Source organism: Falco rusticolus, chromosome 19 (genome assembly GCF_015220075.1).
Source record: "Falco rusticolus isolate bFalRus1 chromosome 19, bFalRus1.pri, whole genome shotgun sequence".
Lineage (NCBI taxonomy): Eukaryota > Metazoa > Chordata > Aves > Falconiformes > Falconidae > Falco > Falco rusticolus.
This window is the reverse complement of record NC_051205.1, coordinates 2,304,375-2,322,582: the sequence shown is the minus strand read 5'-3', so window position 1 is coordinate 2,322,582 and position 18,208 is coordinate 2,304,375. Positions and strand designations below refer to the sequence as shown.

At 63.4% G+C, this 18,208-nt stretch overlaps 1 protein-coding gene across 1 annotated transcript; it reads right to left on the bottom strand.

Annotated features, from left to right (window-relative positions):
- Positions 1-313: 313 nt before the first annotated feature.
- BCAN (brevican) lies at positions 314-17,653 on the bottom strand. Its single transcript, XM_037370924.1, has 15 exons — positions 17,424-17,653; positions 11,868-11,960; positions 11,340-11,732; positions 10,581-10,755; positions 10,360-10,487; positions 9,058-9,351; positions 7,254-7,511; positions 6,336-6,524; positions 5,715-6,164; positions 3,461-3,568; positions 3,139-3,297; positions 1,551-1,633; positions 1,080-1,224; positions 657-839; positions 314-572 (listed from the first exon to the last, which is right to left on the bottom strand). Exons 2-15 carry the CDS (start codon positions 11,950-11,952, stop codon positions 547-549), a joined length of 2,676 nt encoding a protein of 891 aa, XP_037226821.1. The 5' UTR covers positions 11,953-11,960; positions 17,424-17,653; the 3' UTR covers positions 314-546.
- Between the last annotated feature and the right edge of the window lie 555 nt (positions 17,654-18,208).

Genomic DNA, 18,208 nt, shown 5'->3' with positions numbered 1-18,208 from the left:
ATCCGTTTACTGGTTTTAATACCCACAGAGAGGGGGGGTTGGGTGACACGGACCCACTCCAAGCCCACAGCAGCAGCTTCTGCCTTTGCTGGGAAGTGCAAAAGCTCCCCCGCACCCCAGGGTGGGGTGCTGAGCTGCAGCACCGTTGGATGTCCCCATGTCACCTCCCCACCAGGGTGTCACAGGATGAGGATCCTTGGGCCAGAGGTGGGAGAAGGCAGCTGGGGGTGATGCTGTCACATCAATGCCATCACCGTGGTGTCGGCCCCCCGTCCCCCGTCCCCCCCCCCCGCCTTGATTTCGATTCTGTTGTGACTCCAGGAACAAAACAGCCCTTGTGCTACATTTCGGGTGGTTGTCGGTTCCTTTCCAGGGGATCTTTAGTTATTAGGATTTCTTTGTACAGATATAAAACAAACAAGGAGGCAGACACCATACAGTGAGGTTTCACGCCACGCTGGGGTCCACGCTGGAGTCCCAGTGCTGTCCCCATCCGCACCGGCTCCAGGACCCGGGGACGTGGTGGCTTCTGCCCAGGGGACTCGCTCAGTCATGGGGGTGCTGAACCAGGCCTGGAGGGGGGACACGAGAAGCCCCAGGTGAAGGGAAAGCCCTAAAGGCAGGTGAGGGGGAGCTGGGGGGAGCCCCGCGCTCACCAGGGCGGCAGGTTAGCTGGGGCAGTTCCCACGTCCCATCCTCCTGGCACCGGATGATGGGTGAGCGGCGCTGGACGAAGCCGCGGCGGCACTGGTACCGCGTGATGGAGCCGATCTCGTAGCGCTGCTTTGGTTTGCCGAAGGCGCGAGCGTTGGTGACAGAGGGGGGTGGCCCGCACTGCACTGGGGGGGGGGGGTAGGGAAGAGGGCAAGGGGGTGTTGCAGCCAGCCGGGGGGGGCACCCCCAAACTGAAGCAAACTACCCCCCTGATAAACCCTGAACAAGCTGAAGGTCCCCCCCACAGGACCCGTTTCCCCACTGCGGGGATGGTGGGGTACCCCCACTTTGAGATCATGGAGGGGTGTAGCCCCCCTGCCTGGGGCAGGGGGGCAGGGCTGAGGCGGGGGGGGGACACGGCTTACCCAGCCCCATTTTGCAGGTGTAGGAGAGGTGGTAGTTGCAGGGCACGTCGCTCCACTGGCCCCCGTCGTGCCACACGATGACCACGCAGTTCTCCCCGGAGAGAAAGTAGCTGTCGGGCTGCCCGTGGTGCCAGTTCTCGTAGAGCTGGGGGGACAGGTGGGATGGGGTGCACAGGGCACCCCAGCACACCCTTTAAGCCAGGCAGGGTGGGGGGGCACACCAGCATGCACCCATCCGCAGCCTCCTGGCCGTGACCCCCCCATCAGGAATGGGGTCCCACCTCCATGCCCCTTGGCATGGCCTTGGGACCCCAAACCCTGGGGTCTGGCTCAGCGCTGGCACCCCTAAGGATGCTCAGACCCATCCCGCCGGCATGTTCCCAGGCGATGGAGAAGGATGACGAGGTGTCTGACAGAGGGGGGATGTCTTCTCCTTGGGGGGGGCACACGAGGGCTGGCAGCCCGACTTACCAAAGGGCTCCCATCGGACCACTGGAAATCCCCCTCGATGGTCCGGTCGTTCAAGCCAATCCACTGGTACTCCCTGTACTGGTCTGGGGGGGCAGGGGAGTGTTGGGGGTGGGGGGCACAGCCAGGCCCCCCAACACTGCCTGTCAGGAGGGGGCTCAAGGCAAACGGAGGCTGAATTCGGGGAGGTTGGGGGTGAGTGCGGGGAGGTGGGGGTGTCCCCATCTGGGGGTGCAGGGAGGTTCTGGGGACCAGGGGTCACAGCGGGACCCCCCCACCCTGCACCCCCGGGGAGCGGCGGAACGGGGCTGGCCGGGAGAGGGCGGCAGAGCCCTGTGTCCCCACAGCCCTGCCTGTCCCTGCCTGTCCCTGCCTGCCCCTGCCTGTCCCTGCAGGTCCCTGCCTGTCCCTGCCTGCCCCTGCCTGTCCCTGCCTGTCCCTGCAGGTCCCTGCCTGTTCCTACCGGCCCCTGCCTGCCCCTGCCTGTCCCTGCAGGTCCCTGGCTGTTCCTACTTGGCCCTGCCTGCCCCTGCCTGTCCCTGCAGGTCCCTGACTGTTCCTACTTGGCCCTGCCTGCCCCTGCAGGTCCCTACCTGTTCCTACCTGTTCCTGCCTGCCCCTGCCTGCCCCTGCCTGGCCCTGCAGGTCCCTACCTGTTCCTGCCTTCCCCTGCCTGTTCCTGCAGGTCCCTGACTGTTCCTACTTGGCCCTGCCTGGCCCTGCCAGTTCCTGCCTGACCCTGCAGGTCCCTGACTGTTCCTGCCTGGTCCTGCCGGTTCCTGCCTGGCCCTGCAGGTGTCTGCCTGTCCCTGCCTGTTCCTGCCTGACCCTGCCTGTCTGTCACCCTCACATCCCTCCAAGCCTCTTCGCTCTCTGCCCGGTCCCCACCGCCGTTGTCCCCTGCTCTGCCTCACTCTGCATTCCCCCCCCCCCCCCCGCCCCTCCGCCCACATCTGCTTTCAGGCAGGTTGTGGCTTTGACTTCAAATTTATTTGCACGTGTCCAGCCCTCTGCCAGGTCTGTCCACCCATCATGGATCTATCTGTCTGCTCCCATGTCTATCCATGTATCCATCTGCCTGCTCCTACATCTATCTGTGTAGCTATCCACCTGCTCCCGTGTCTATCCATGCATCTATCCATCTTCTTCTGTGTCTATCCATGTACCTACCCACCTTCTCCCATGTCTGTGTATCTATCTACCTGCTCCCATGTCTATCCATGTATCTACCTGCCATGTGTCCATCCACATGTCCATCCATCCATCCTCAGTATCTACCTGCCATGTGTCCATCTACATGTCCATCCATCCATCCTCCCTCAGCCCAGCGATCCTGCTCTCTGTCACGTTTCCCCTACCTCTCACTAGCCAAGTGGCCAGTGGGCATCTAACCACGCTTTGGTCAGCCCATCGTATCTATTTCCTTGATTCTTTGCTTTCTTTGCCTTCCCTCGACTGTGCCTGCCTCCACCTCAGCACAGCGGGGCAGGGCTCAGAGTTTAAAACTCAAAGCCCAGCTCCGAGGGATGCTGAGGGTCCCCTGGGCAGAGGGCTGGGGGTTGGGGAGGGGGGATGCAGCAATGTCACTTACCGTTGATGAAGTCCTGCTCTTCGGGTGTCAGGATGGTGGCCAGGTGTCCCCCATAATGCCTGCACTGGCCCTCCGCATCCTCCCAGCTCCTCCGGGTGGAGAAGTGCTTGTAGCAGGCTCCCTGGAAGCTGTCCCAGCCGGGGCTGCACTTCTCCAGCGCTGAGCCACAGCGGGGAGTGAGGAGGGAGAGAGGAGAGGGTCAAGGGGAGGGAGCCCAGCTCACCAGCCCAACCCCAAAACCTCATTTCCCCACATTTATGTCTCCTGGGCCGAGGCTGCAGCAGGGGCTCGGCAGGGGCCGCGGTGGGACTTGGGGACTCACGTCTTTCGCAGCTGCTGCCTCCGTAGCCGGGCAGGCACAGGCAGGCAAGGCGGGCGCCGTCCTCCGTGCAGGTCCCTCCGTTCAGGCAGGGGTTGGGGATGCAGCCACCTGCAAGGCACACGCAGCCTTCCTCACCACGGAGCTGGGGACATCGTTAGTGCCCAGCATCGTTAAAACCTCCTCTCTGTGCTGAGGAGCCCCATAGCGATCAGGTCGCTGATCTGACCACTGAAGGCACCAAGTCTGGGGCAGGAGAAGGACTCGGTGGGGCACACGGTGATGTGGCCAGAGCCGTCCCGTCTGCCCTTGGTCTATGGGATGCGCACAGCTCCACCGCCCTGGCCCAGAGCTGGCGAGACCTGGGGCTTTGGCCTCCCCCCAGGGCACGGGGACATGAACTGGATGCTCTTGCCCTCCGCATCAGTGGGCTCGCTGCCGTGCCAGCCCCTGGCCTGCTCCTGCCACCCGGAGACGGCTCCTGCTGTCCCCTGGCACGATGAAGCAAATGTGTTTTAGGAGGGGAACGTGCAAAGGACAAACCCTTCAGCACATCCCGGCCGCACGTCCTCAGCCTGGCAGCAAGGTGAGCCTTGCGCCTGTCCCTCTCTTGTCACCTTCAGCCTGGCCAGGGCTGATAACTCAGCCGGCGCCGTCCCCAACCCGCACATCTCCATCAGCCCGTTACGGTCATTAAGGTGCCCGGAGCACATCGTGTGCTCCCAGCCCTGGCTCAAGAGTGTGATTAAGGGCTGCCGCCAGCGCTGGCAGAGTGGAGATGGAAAGTCCTTGACACCCTCCAGCCTAATGATGCCCCATTTCATGGTCCTTGGCTTGGTGGGGCTGTGCCAAGGACAACGCTGCCATCCTCACCCATCCCCGTGCACCACCACCTCCCTGGCGGGGCACTCGGGACATCCAGCTCACCCCCAGCAGACCGAGGCATGGAGCGGGATGAGCTATTTAGGGCTCTCCCACCACACAAACGGCACGTTCTGAGCATCGCTCCTGGCCAGGGCAAAGGCAGCCGCCCCGTGATCCGGCCACCCGCCACGGAGCATCCTCGGCGCCACGGCACTGCCAGGCCAAGGGGAGCAGAGACCCCGTGCAGTCCCCTCGATGCAGGGAGCTGGGAGGGCAGATAGGGCAAGGGCTTGGCTGCTGTAAGAGGCACCGGAGCCGGGAGCATCCCAGCGTGGGCGCTGGGGGGTGGGTGACACTCGCTTGTGGCGGTTTGTGCACCCACAGCCCGCCTGTCTCAGTCCCCATGTGGGGGGAGCAGGGCTGGGCCGGGGGGGGGGTGCTGCACTCCCTGGGGGGCCACAGCAATTTCGGGGCACTTGGCCATCAAGGACTGCATGAGGCGGCTGCTTTTGGCGGGGTTCTGAACCCCATGACCCATGGGTGCCCCCCACAGCTCCGGGGGGTAGGAAGCCTCCCCCCCCTCCCTGGCTCACACCACTCAGCCCTTGTCCCTCCACCTGGGGCAGCACGGGGGGAGCCATCCCCGGAGGGGCCACATGGAGGATGCAAAGCAGCCGCATCCCACCCACCCCCTTGACACAGGGTCCCAGCCACCCCGCTCCCGGGGGACACGACGCAGGTTTGGGGGGACAGGGGGATTAGTTCGTCAGTGGGGGAGGCACGTGGGCGGGCAGCGAGGCAGCAGGCGCAAGGACGAAGGGAAGAGCTAGCCGAGATGCTTGTTCTAGAAAGCTTTTAATTCCCTTTATTAGTATCACTGTTAGTCAGAGTAGGGTTTGGGGCCTTCTTTAGATTTTCTTTTTTGTTGGTGGTTTTTTTTTGTTTTTTTGTTTTTTGTTTTTTCATGGAAACAGTCATTAAAACACTTCACAGAAGTAGAAGAGATTTAAGTGCATGCGGAGCTCGGACCAATTTGTTTGACAAATATGTGCTTCTCCAGACCTGTAACCTTCCCTTACCCAGCTGAGGAGGATGGAGAGAGAGAGGAGAGACAGACGGACGGACGGACGGACAGAGGGAAGCGCAGCGTGAAGGAAAGGTCTTGGCTTTCTCTAGTGCCACAGAGCAGCCAGGAGGGCTGCCCCGAGGGCAAGGGTGGCACGGCGGGGACCCCCGGCCGAGCGGCTGCCCGCCCCGACACTGGCCCGCTCGGTGGGGAGGGCAGGCAGGGGAGCGGCCGTGCTGGGGGCTGGGTCCCCCGATGGGGTCCCAGCCAGGGTCACCCCGGAACCGCTGGTACGGGGAGAGGTGAGGCCATCCCTGCGGGTCCCACCTGGTTCTCCGGGAACGGCTGCAAGGAAACCCTCCACGGTTGCAACGGAGGGAGCGGGTTGCCCTTCCTCCGCTTCCTCCTCCTCCTCCTCCTCTTCTGACGATGCAGTGGGCATCACGCTGTCAGTACCGGGGGGTCGTGGCACAGCATCCTCGCCTCCCGTGGCCGGCACGCTGCTGCTGCCAGGCACCTCCTCGTGCCACGGTGTGACCGCTGTTGCCTCTGCCACGGGGACAGTGCTCCCGTCCCCCGGGGCCGCAGGCGAGGGGAGCCACAGGGCCCCCGACTGCTCCTCTCCCTCCTCCTGTGGCTGCGAGGGGGCAGGGGGCAGTGGGGACACCCCAAGACTTTCGACCACATCTCCCGAGAGCTCAGCATCCTCAGCGGTGGGGGTGCTCACCCCACCGGACTCGTGGCCATTGCGGGGGATCCCACCAGGCTCTTGGCTATCTGTCGAGGTGGCAGAAGTGGCACTGATCGGCAACGTCACCCGGTGCCCAGGTGCCCCGGGGCTGGCAGTGTGGGCTGGGCGCCCCACAGCATCCTGGGGCCGGTCGGGGTGACGCGTGGGGTCAGTGGGCTTGGGCGGCTGGGAAGACCCTTCGGAAGGTTCTGCATCACCTGCTGTGGCCCCCGATGGGGACGGGGCACTGGTGGGTCCCTCTGCACCCGCCTGGGGGGACATGGAGGGTGTCTGTGTGCCAGCAGCTCCATCCGGCTCCGTGGGCTGGCTGGGGTCTTGCCCTCTGCCGGGGGTCTCCGCCGATGTGCTGCCAGGGTCCCTGCCCAGCGCTGCTCCCTGTTCCTCCTCTGCAAAGGGCAAGGCAGAAAGGCGGTGAGACACCGGCACCGGGGAGCCAGCCAGACCGCGGGGCACCGGCACCGGCATCGCCCGCCAGCGCTGCAGATCCTGCCCATGGTGGGCAGAGCTGGGGGCAGGGTGGCGACGCCAGCGCAAAGATGCCCAGGGAGACAAAAATGACCCCGAGCCTGCGTGACATTGTCCCCGCTGAATCGGCACGGCAGACTGAGCTCTGGCTCGGCCACTGCCAAGCCCAGCCCTGGCACAGGCTTCCCTGTGGCAGGGCCCACACTCAGCCCCTCGCTGCCGCATCTGGCCTCCTCTCCCTGCGGCCACCATCTCCCTGCTCCGGCTCTTTACACGGCTAAACCACGGTCCGGCGCTGACCCTGCATGCTGGACCCCGGCCGAGGGAGGGACAGGCAGATGTCCCCACGCCAGGGACTTGTGCACAACCCTACACCAAGACACCGGTGCCCTGGCCATGGGTGCTCCGGGACGGGGATGGCTGGGGTGACCCGAGCACCCATGGGTGCCTCTGACCTCTCCTTGCCATCCTGGCACCTCCATCCCTGCTGCTCTTCTCTGCACCCCGAACCCTGGCACTGGCTGCTTGGCTTGTCCCCAGCTGTCCCTGCCACCACAGGGGCTGGGCTCCCCAGTTTTGCAGCACAGCTAAGCGGGACGCCTGGCTGGGGGACGGCCGGGGCCGTGGGGAAGGGGGACGCAGTGGGTGACCTGAGGACACGGAGGTATCTAGCGGGGGGTGCTGGGCCCCTGGCCCTGGTGCGTCTTCGGGGGACGGGCTCGGCTTTTCCAGCTCAGGGTCCTTAAAGAAAGGGACGGCGTATATAGCCCCTCGCGACTCAATCTCCACTTGCGCTTTGGGCAGCTGCAGCTCCTCCAGCTTTTCTGCCACTGTAACAATCTCCTGGAGGCCCTCGGGCTCTCGGGCTCCGTATTTTCCTGCAGCCTCAGGGAAAGAGTTTGTCCCTTCTGTGGGCAGAAAGAAAGTGGGATATTACCGCCCTGGCCTGGCCCCGTGGCAGGCAGAGATGCCCTTGCCCCGGCGTGGGGCTGGAGCCCTGGGGACAGCCTGGCACCCGGGCGGGGACCCAGCTCTCCTCGACCTCTTCTTTCCCCTCTAGCAGGGTCAGCACAGGGCAGGATCGGGCCCTCCCCAGGCACTGCGGGCTGTGGGGCTTGGCAGCAGGCAGCAGGGTCAGACCCTGAGCCCTGTTTCCCCAAGGCGATGCTGATTTACACCACTTGCGCTGGCCCCAGCGCCGTGCTCCAGTCCAGCTCCCCCCACAGCTGCTCCAGTCCAGCTCCCCCCACAGCTGCCGGGCCAAGGCTGGTGGCTTCGGCAGGTGGCCAGGCAGCGCCGAATTTTACACTCGCAGCATTTTCTGCTCATCCCTGCCCTTCCCGACAGCAGCTCTCCCCTCTTCTCCTCCTCCCCCTCCAGCAAACCCTAAACCTCAATGCACGCTGGCACCCCCACCCTGGGGGGTCCTTCTCCACACCCCCATCCCCATCTCAGGGAGTACAGACGTGCGTGGGGAGTTAGTAGGTTACAGGGGTGGCGGCTTCATGGGACGGGTCCATCCTGCCTAACCCATGGGTTTCCCTGCCAAGAGGTGGGGAAACTGAGGCACAGAGATGCGTGGCATCCAGTCGATCCAGGGGAGAGCCTCCCCACCCCACCAGCCCCCGAGGGGATGCACAGAGATATGGGACCAGGGGATGCACAGAGATGTGGGACCAGGAAGGAGGAACAGAGGAGCTGCTCTTCCTCCCTCCCTGCCCGTTATCCCTGCCTCTCTCCATCCTTGCTCATCACCTCCTGGCTTATCACTCACGGCCACCAGCGCGCAGGGCACCCCGGCAGCTCAGCGCCGTTGCCCGCGGGTCTCGGGTCCTTGTCACCGCTGGGACATATTGCCCACCAGCAGCCTCGCAGGGACCCAGCAATGCCTCCCTGGCCAGCATGAACCATCCCAGAGCCATGCCCACGCAGCTCACATAGACCAACAGTGCCACGCAAGACATCCCTGTTCTGTCGCGATAGAGCAGTGTGCAGTACTGAGGACATGCAGGGCATCCCTATTCTGTCGCGATATATCAGCATGCACTATTGAGACCATGCAGAGCATCTCTCCTCTGTCACAATCTATCGGCATGCAATATCAGGACCATGCAGGTTATCACTCCCCTGTCACGATATAGTGGCACGCAACATGAAGACCATGCAAAGCATCCCTAACCTGTTATAGCAGGCTGATGTGCACGACTGAAACAAATCACCCCTGCTCTATCGCAATATCACGGTGCATGGCATGGAGAGCACGCGGGGATCCCGATGCGATCCCAAGCCTGCAGGACCTCCCAGCTCTGCTGCACCCCACGTGCAGCGCATGGGTGGGCTGGAGCTGGCACCCTGCACCCACCGGGCACCCAGACCCCTGCCCGGAGGCTTCCCGAAACCTCACGCTGGTCCCTGCCTGGGAGTACCCATGGGGCTGGGGGTGCCCCTCTTTACCTCGGAAACAGTATGCATCGTATCTGCTCTGGGCATCGGGGAATCCCGTCTGGTTGCGGAAGAGGAAGATGGTTTTGACGCCCGGCAAAGCCCCACCGCAGCGTTCCCGGGGGGTGACGATGGGGTAGCGGACGCTGCCATCGGCCAGCCAGCCGGGGCTGCAGGCGTCCAGCCCCGCACTCCAAGCGGCGTAGAGCTGCCCCGTGCTCGCCAGCTCCGTGCCCAGTGCCCGGCAGCGCGCCGCCGCCTCCTCCAGCGTGAATTTGTCTGGGGCTGTCTCCAAAAAGATCTCCCCTGCGAAGAGAGGAAGGAGACAGGCGTCAGAGCTGGGGAGGGGGGCATGGGCTCAGGGAGCCCCCTCGCCTCCTCCACTCTCTGCACGACCCCAGGAGCTGGCTTGGAGTTGGAGACCTCCAGCGTGGTCCTCACAAGGAGAACTGGGGGCTGGAGGGCCCTACCTGCATCCCTGCCTGCCTCCGGTCTCCTGGCACATGCACACAACAACAGCAGCGTGGGCATGGCTGCAGCCCCCGTGCCACACTGGGTACCTGCCCTCGCTGACAGAGCTGAGACTTTAAAGCATCCATGAAAAGGACTGTAGAGGAGCAACTCGGTGCCCTGCACAGCGCAATCCACATACTGGATATTTCTAAAGGGACCTACAAGCCCAGCAGACCCTGTGGTGGCGTTTCATGCTGAGAAGGGATGGAGACCGCTATCCCAAGGCACGCTGCGTGCCAGCCCCCATCACTGCACTGGTGTCCCCATCCCAGCGCCTCTCGCCCCACGCACCGACTGCACCGCATCCCTGCCTGGCATCACCCCAACCAATCCCACAGCAGCCGTTGGAGGGGGACCCCCATCGGGGCCCGAAGGAGGGACCAGCCACCCCGCACACAGCCAGCCAGGCAGGATGCAGGACATGCAGCACCCCAGTGCATGCAAAACGCAGTGTCGGCTTGCCCGAACCCCAAAACACCACGCAGCGCAGTACCCACGGCACACTGCCAGCCTGGCTGAGCACCCTCCAGCCCTGAGGCCACAGATGGGCACTGGCTGGTGGGCAGGACAATCCCGCATCCCGCAAAACCAAACGAGAGACGCTTTGGGAAGCAGCGCGGCAAGCCCCTGCGCTTGCATGCATCAAAGTGCCCAAAGTTTTGCAGAGCTCAGAGGTTCTGGAGCCAACGCCTGCAGCTCAGAGCAGCTTTTGCACTTGGGTTTTACAGAGGGTTATGGGGGCGAGTTAGAGCAGCCACCGAAGCGGGGGAGGGCACACAGGGCTGGCAGCACCGCAGGTACCTGGGAGGTCCTCGGCGTAGCAGTACACATCGTACATGTCCTCTGGGTCCACCACCCCGTAATTCCTCACCCCGGGGAAGCCATTCATATCTCCATAACAGGCCTCACGGGGTGTGTGGATGGGGTACCTGGGGCAGGAAAGCAGAGGGGAGGGCTGGTGACTCGCGGGAGGATGGAAAGGGAGGCAACGGGCACGATGCCCACACAGTGGTGGTGCCCACCTGACGGTCTGGTCAGCGATCCAGCCAGCATCACACTGCTCGTAGCCGCCGAGGTAGGCAGCGTACAGCTGCTCGGGGGTGGCAATGTGGGCGCCGATCCTGGCACAAGCTTCCTGCGCCTCGGCGAAGGTGTAAGCGTAGCGCATGGAGCCCTCCCGGTAGTGAAACACCACCCCTGTGGGGAGGGACATGGGCGTGGGCGAGGGGCTTTGCGGCAGCCCCCACCCACAAGGGTGCACCTGCACCCGGGTGCACCATTGCAGCAGCCCCCCAACCACACACGTGCATCCGCATCTGCGTGCACCATTGCAGCAACCTCCCACTGCATGGGTGCATCTGCACCCGGGTGCACCACTGCAGCAGCCCCCACTGCATGGGTGCATCTGCACTCAGGTGCACCATTGCAGCAGCGCCCCACCCACACAGGTGCATCTGCACCCAGGTGCACCTTTGCAGCAGCCCCCCACTGCATGGGTGCATCTGCACTCAGGTGCACCACTGCAGCAGGGGCCGTGTGTGTTGTCCCCCCTGCATGGGCGCAGATGCACCTTTGCAGCAGCCCCCCACCCAGACGCGTGTATCTGCACCTGGGTGAACCATTGCAGCAGCACAGCCCCCACTGCACCCAGGTACACCTTTACAGCAACCTCCCACTGCATGGGTGCATCTGCATCCAGGTGTAGGAGGGAGTTGCTGAGCCAGCAGAGGACACCTGGGTGCCCCCCGCCCCGATTCCCACCGCTCCCCACCTTGAGGTACCTTTGACTTTGACGTCAAGGATGTCGTGGCCGTCCTCGATGCCATGCTGCACGTCGCAGCGGTAGATCCCCGAGTCATTGGGCCGCAGCTCGGTGAGCAGCAGGGAGGCGTTGGTGTAGCGCTGGTGGAAGATGGGCAGGGAGGCACGGAGGCGATAGTCCTCGCTCACCTTCACCCTGTCCCCCCGAGCTACCAAGATCTCCACCTCCCTGCCCTCAGAGATGAAGGTCCACTTGACCCGGGGGGTTCCCAGGACTGCGCGGCGGCCGGCAGTGCCAGGGGTGGGCTGGGGGCCGAGGTAGGTGATGAGGCAGGGGATGGTGATGTCGCCTGCCAGCACGGCGTCCAAAACTGGGTGGCGTGGGATGGAGACCTGCAGCGCTTTGAGGTCCTCTGGGTGAGAGAAGAGAGGAACCATGAGCAGGACCAGCATGGGGTGTTCATCCCCGCCCCCCACCCCGGGACCCCTGCCGCAGCGCACCCACAGGGCAGGGAGCAGTGCATGATGCCGTGATGATGCCGCGTTACCTGTGCCATCTCCAGGGCCAAACACCTCCGAGACCACCGTGGGGATAAACACCCAGAGCAGCAGCAGCGGGAGGGCTGCGGCCATCCTCTGCCCTGCAAAGGGAGGAAGAAAAGCCACCAGCTGTGCTTCAGATCCAAAGACTCATCAAAAACCTGAGTTTTGTCCCTTTGCTGCATGAGGAGGAGGGGTCCAGGAGAGACCCCAGCCCACGCGTGTGGGGATGGGGTGGCGGGGCACAGAGGGAGAGCCTGGCACCAGCACGGCCACAGAGTAACCTGGACTTTGGATGGTGGAAAGGAGAGGGAAGAGAAGAAAATGTGCCCTGCTTAACAGGCGGAAGGAGACATCATGACCAACCAGGACCATTGGCTGGGCGCCACTGGGTCCCATCCAGCCCCACCAGTCTTCCCAGGGAGGTGGGTCCTCTGGAGACAGCAGATCCCAGCCTGGCCCTGACAGCGCAGAAAGTCTGAGCCCAGAGCCTGGCCCTGGCCAGCAGGGAGGCGATGCCAGACCGGGGGCTGCGCGATCACCGTCAAAAACCTCCGCAAGATTGTGTTGGGTTTTTTTAATAGCTGGTGTTCAGCAGGGAAGAAGCAGCGAACAGGCTGGGGAGGCGAGCGTGCAAGCAGGGCGTGCGTGTGCGCGCTCGTGCTCCTGCATGCGTGTTGCAGCCTGCACACGTGCAGGCGTGCACATGCGTGTGCGTGAGCTCATGCACGTGCGGGGGGACAGGGACGGGGTGTGTAGAGGGGGTTGAGGTCAGCGAGCTGCCGGGGGGATGGCTGAGGGCACACAAAGCATGGGGCAGAGGGGGGAGGGAAGGAGCAGGAGGGGTTCTCTTTGCCATTCAGCTCACGCCAGAGGTTCCCTGCGCGCAGGCTGGGAAAACTGGGACCAAGCAAAGCAGCCATTATGTCCCCGGCCTCTCCCAAGGCTGCCTGGCACAAAGGGCTCTCGCCAGCGGGCTGGGGACCGGCGCTGAAAGGAGAGCCCAGTGGCTAGTACTGCTGTCCCCAGCCCTCCGTGGGGAGCGGCACAAGGGGCTGCTGGGGACACTGGGCATGTCCTGGAGGGGGTCCAGCTGCCCACGGCCTCCTGCAGACATCTGGACAGGAGGCTGATGCTGGGGATGAGGGGAGATGCCCCTGCATGGTGCAGGGGAGCACAGCCCCCATGGTACCCCCTCTGCAGAGGTTCCTCAGGGGTCTGGAGGGTTTCCCCAGCCCCCCTGTACCGGGGATGCACCATAAGGTTCCCCGGGCCGGGAGCGCAGCAAGTCGGCAACTCGGAGCAGCTTTTGAATTTATGAGCTCTTTGTGCTGCATTGATTTCGGCAGCCACAGAAGCGGATTTGGCACCTTCACAGCACTCCCTGGGCCAGGTTGCTGGCTGCCAGGGCCAGCCAGCCTGATGGGAGGCTGTCCCCATCGCCTGCCTCCCTCTGCGAACGGTCCTCCCTGAGCTTGCCCATGGGACCAATGCACCAGGGCAAGGCTGTGAATACAGCCCCCAGCCCTTGCACCCACGGCCCCTGGCCCCATGAATGTACAGCCCCAAGCACCACAGGCATGCAACCCCTGCCCCCACGCACCAGGGACCTATGTCCCCTAGCACCATGCATGCACAGCCCCTAGCACCATGCACCATGGGTGTACAGCCCCTAGCACCATGCACCATGCATGCACGGCCCCTGGCACCATGCACCATGCATGCACAGCCCATGGCACCATGCACCATGCATGCACGGCCCCTGGCACCATGCATTATGCACACACAGCCCCTGGCACCCAGCACCATGGGCATACAGCCCCGAGCTCCATGCACCATGAATGTACAGCCCCTGACACCAAGCACCATGCATGCACAGCCCCTAGCACCAAGCACGATGGGCATACGGCTCCTAGCACCATGCATGCATGGCCCCTAGCACCATGCACCATGCATGCAGAGCCCCTGGCACCAAGCACCATGGGCGTACAGCCCCTAGCTCCATGCACCATGCATGCATGGCCCCTAGCACCATGCACCATGCATGCACAGCCCCTAGCACCAAGCACCATGGGCGTACAGCCCCTAGCTCCATGCACCATGCATGCATGGCCCCTAGCACCATGCACCATGCATGCAGAGCCCCTGGCACCAAGCACCATGGGCGTACAGCCCCTAGCTCCATGCATCCACAGATGTACAGCCCCTAGCACCACCACCATCATGTGGCCATAGACCATCATGTGCCCACCATGGACCACCCCTTTCCCAGCAGCTCAGCAGGGGCAGCCAAAGCCCCATCTCCCAGGTCACGGCCAGCGGTGCCAGAGCCAAGCCAGGGCTTTTCTCCGCATGGGCCAGATCATTTGAATTCAGCCCCACAGCTCTGGAGCGAGGCACAAAACCCTCCCGCTCGGTTGCCCATGGCCAGGGTCCAGCGCGGGGGGGTGGCTGCCATCCCCCCGGGCGGCCAAGCGCGGAAGACTTTTGTCGCGGGTGCCTTTTCTTACCGTTCCCAAGGCACCGCAGTGGTGTGAGCAGCAGCCATGAAGCCCCAGGGAGGCAATTCTAGTGCTAAAACTCGGCAGGAATGGGCCAAACTGGGGTGAGCAGGTGTCTGCCCCCATCCCATGCCTATCCCTGGCACCGGGAATGGGATGCAGAGAGAGTTAAATCCAGTTTCACCCTGCCCGTGGGCGATGCCCTGAGATCCTGGAGTCCTGTGATGGCAGGAGACTCTTGGACCATGTTTGGAGTTGGAATTTTGGTTGGTTTTTTGTTTTTTTTTTTCCTGGAAAAGTTTTCAGCCCACACCCTGTGAAGGAAAAGCTGGGAGCAGGACTAGAGAAAGGCAGACAAAAAGGTCAGCGGGGGGGATGGCAGCAGCTCACGGGGCTCCATTATCTCCGAGACCTCGGAGCTCTGGAGCTGCTGGGGACGGACCAAGGCGCAGGCACACGGGCGAGCGGTGCGGCCATCTAACCTCCATTTCCATGGGAAACTAGGTGGAAAATGGAGCTGAAGTCTATTTTGGGACAGGAGTCATCTTCTGTTCTCCCCTGAGCTCAGCCCCGCTTTCCGAGGCAGCTCCTTGAACACGGGGCCGAGGTGATTTGGGGCTGCAGCACCTGGTCCAGGGTGAAAGGCAGGAGATGCTGCAAGGGGATGGCCGAGGGTCGGATCCCTTCCATTTCTGGCGAGGGGCTTTCTCCTCCCCAGCCCCCTCATCCCCTCCACGTGATGGTTGCTCATCCCGGCTCACAAGGTGCCCTGCCAGCCCGCAGCGAGCCGGAGGGGGGGCAGGCAGTGGAGCGGTGGCTTTCCAGGGATGCTCAGCTGCAGAATGAGTCAGCAGCCACAGGCAGCGCCTGGCCCAGCTCCAGGCATGAGCAGGCAGCCCCATCCCCACTGGCAAAGGCCTTCGGACACCCCACCGCCACCCCCGGGATGTACCGACATCCCCATCTGTGCCCTCACCATCCCACACGTGGCTGCTGCCACATCGGTTCTCCTCTCTTGCTGCAAACTGGGGTCTGGGAGCCAGCCCCTCCCCTGGATGTCCGTGGGGTGCAGCTGTGCTCAGAGGGGTCCCCAGAGCGGGACGGTGCCGGGGGACACGCCAGCTCCCCTGGGAGCAGTTGATGCAGTGGGAAGCAGCCGGCAGCCTCTTGGCAGCAGCCGCTGGCAGAGCTTAAAAGGCCGGAAGCAGGTGGGGGGAACGGGGGGGTCCCTCCGGCTGCTGGAGCCACTCAGCCCCCCATCCCAGCAGGGAGAAAGGGGTTCCTTGTTGCAGGGCTGGGATGTGGAGACGTGCACCCCCTCCCCGCAGCAGTGGGGCCGGGGGAGCCCAGGGAGGGTGCCTGGGGCGATACAGCCCCCCACGAAGAAGTGAGGGTGGGGGCAGACCCTGGAGGAACCCCCAGGGACATGTGAGCACATGTTGGGCAAGCATGTTGCACACCCACATGAAGGTTTGCCCACCCATCCCTGCCTTTCCCGGCTCTGGGGCTCTGGTGGGGAAACTGAGGCATGAGGTGGGGACAGGAGAAATGGGGGGTGGAGCATGGGGGGGGTCCCCAGACCACCAGCAGCACTACCGCTCATGTGGGACCCACTAAGCCGGGACTCCACAGCCCCTCTGCACGCTCACCAGTGGACTCGCAGTTCCTCCCTCCCAGCACAGGATCACCCAGTCTCCCAGTTTCCCCAGTCTAAACCCATTCCCTGAAAAGCAGCCCTCAAGCATCCTGATCCCCCTCACGCTGCCGTGCGTGCACCCAGCAGCTGGAAAAGGCTCCAGGCTGGGGCAAAGGGAGTTTTTTCCCATCCCTCCGGCAGCTGAAAGGAAGAGCAACAGGTCCTGGGTTGGACTGAGATGGGAAAAGTCAGCGGGATGGGAGAGGAGGTGGCTTTGGACAAAAACGGTCCCCGGAGAGGATGCTCAAGGGCAGCCCCTTCATCCCGGGGACAAAATGCTCCGGCTTCGGGAGGGGGACTGCAGCAAACTACCCCAGCCCGGGGCACCCCACGGGGGCTCTGGGGTTCACACGGGGGCTGCTGGGCAAGGAAAAGCCGTGAAAATCCTGTAAGATGTTTCTATTTTCCCCCAGCCCCCCCTGTCCCCTGCAGCGGGACACTGGCAGAGCTGGGGGATGGAGCCAAGAGCCGGGGGAGGATGGGGAGATGCAGCGGAGCCCTGCAGCCACCCCAAACTGGGACAGGGCAGCTTTATCCCTGAAAACGTCCCCATGGAATGGGAGCAGGCAGGAGAGGGGGGAGCCGGACCCCTGCGCCTCTGTGCAAGCCTCTGCCCAGCCCTGTGCCTCAGTTTCCCTTTCCACTCCTAACCTGACTGCAACCTCCTTGGGACAAGGACCCAGCCGGAGGCTCTGCAGGATGGATGGGGAGGGCTCCCCCGTGGTGGGACACCCCAGCCCCATGCTGGACCTCCGACCCCTCTGGCAGCTGTCCCCAAATGAGGTTTCCGTGGGAGCAGCTGCTCAAACAACCCCCAAAATCCCCCTTATCCCCAGCACCTTTGAGCCCAACTGCCAGCCGGGCAGCGGGACGGGCTGGGCTCCAAGCTGCAGTACCAGGCAGCAGCAAAGTCCTTTTTTCATCCAACTTAGCAAGAACCCCCCCCACACTTCAGCCCCCACTCTGCCTCCAGCGCTGCAGAGTCAGCACCGCTACAAGCTGATCCGCTAAAAAAAAAAAAAAAAAAAAAAAAACCACCTAAAAACTTGCAGCGTGATGCTGTCCTCCCGGCAGGGTCGGTGACAAGGACAAACCTCCCCGTAGCAGGACCAGGGGGACCACCAGTTTTAAGCATCCACCGCTGCAGGGCAGGAGGATGCCCTGTGCCCCCCGTGCCTGTATCCCATGGGAAAAAGCTCTGGGCATCCCCATGCCGGCTCAGCTCTCCTCTTACTTTCCACCGGTGCGGAGGTGAAATGGGATATCGAGATGAAGAACGCAGTACGGCAGCATCTGCCGCCCGGCTGGACCACGCGTCGCCCCGTGGTTGACCATCGGCCAAACCCAACGCGTTCCCCGCATCCCACCTTGCTCCCTGCGTGGCGGCAGCCCCGCGGCGGCCCTTCTCCTGGGCGGTGGGGGGAAGAGCAGCGTGGAGGGGGGGTCCCCACGACCCCCGGCTGGGGTTGAGCTGCGGGTTCTGCGGGGCAGTGCAGGCAGCGGTCGGCAGCAGGTTGGCAGGAGGGCTGGGGACGAGCTCCACCAGGCATAAGTGCAGGCACCAAGAAAAGAGGAGTCTTCTGTGTGTGTCCGTGTCCTCGTCTCTATTTTTTTTTTTCTTCCTTCCCCTTTCCCTCCTCCTTTTATATTTATTCCTTCCCCTAATTAAGAAAAAAAAAAAAATTATTACCGTGTTGGCAGCCGCTTCGTCCCTCCCCTTCCCTCCCTCCTGGCAGCTGGCAAACCCAGCACGAGATGCCGAGCGGAGGATGCTCAACCCAGGCACGTTATTTAACCTGATGCAGCAGAAGTGGAGGAGCAGCTGGCACTGGCTCCCCTAGACCCAGCCAGAGAAAGGGGTCCCCTCACCATGACCCCTACCCCCCCAGCATTTGAACGCCCTTTGGATGCTTATTTCTAATATTTGGCAGCTTCAGCTGGATGGGGAGGGGGCCACGGGCGGGGGTCCCAGTAGCCAGCGGAGGCTTTGTCATGCAAAATCCCCTTTGCCAGCAAGGCCATGGGTCCCCACGTGGGTAGAGGCACCGTCCGGGGACTGGAGGGACCCTGGGGCTTTGCCAACCCCAAAAGGGTGGTGGGAGCAGCCAGACCCAACCTCGCGGCACAGCACCCACAGCCAAGCTCGGTCCTG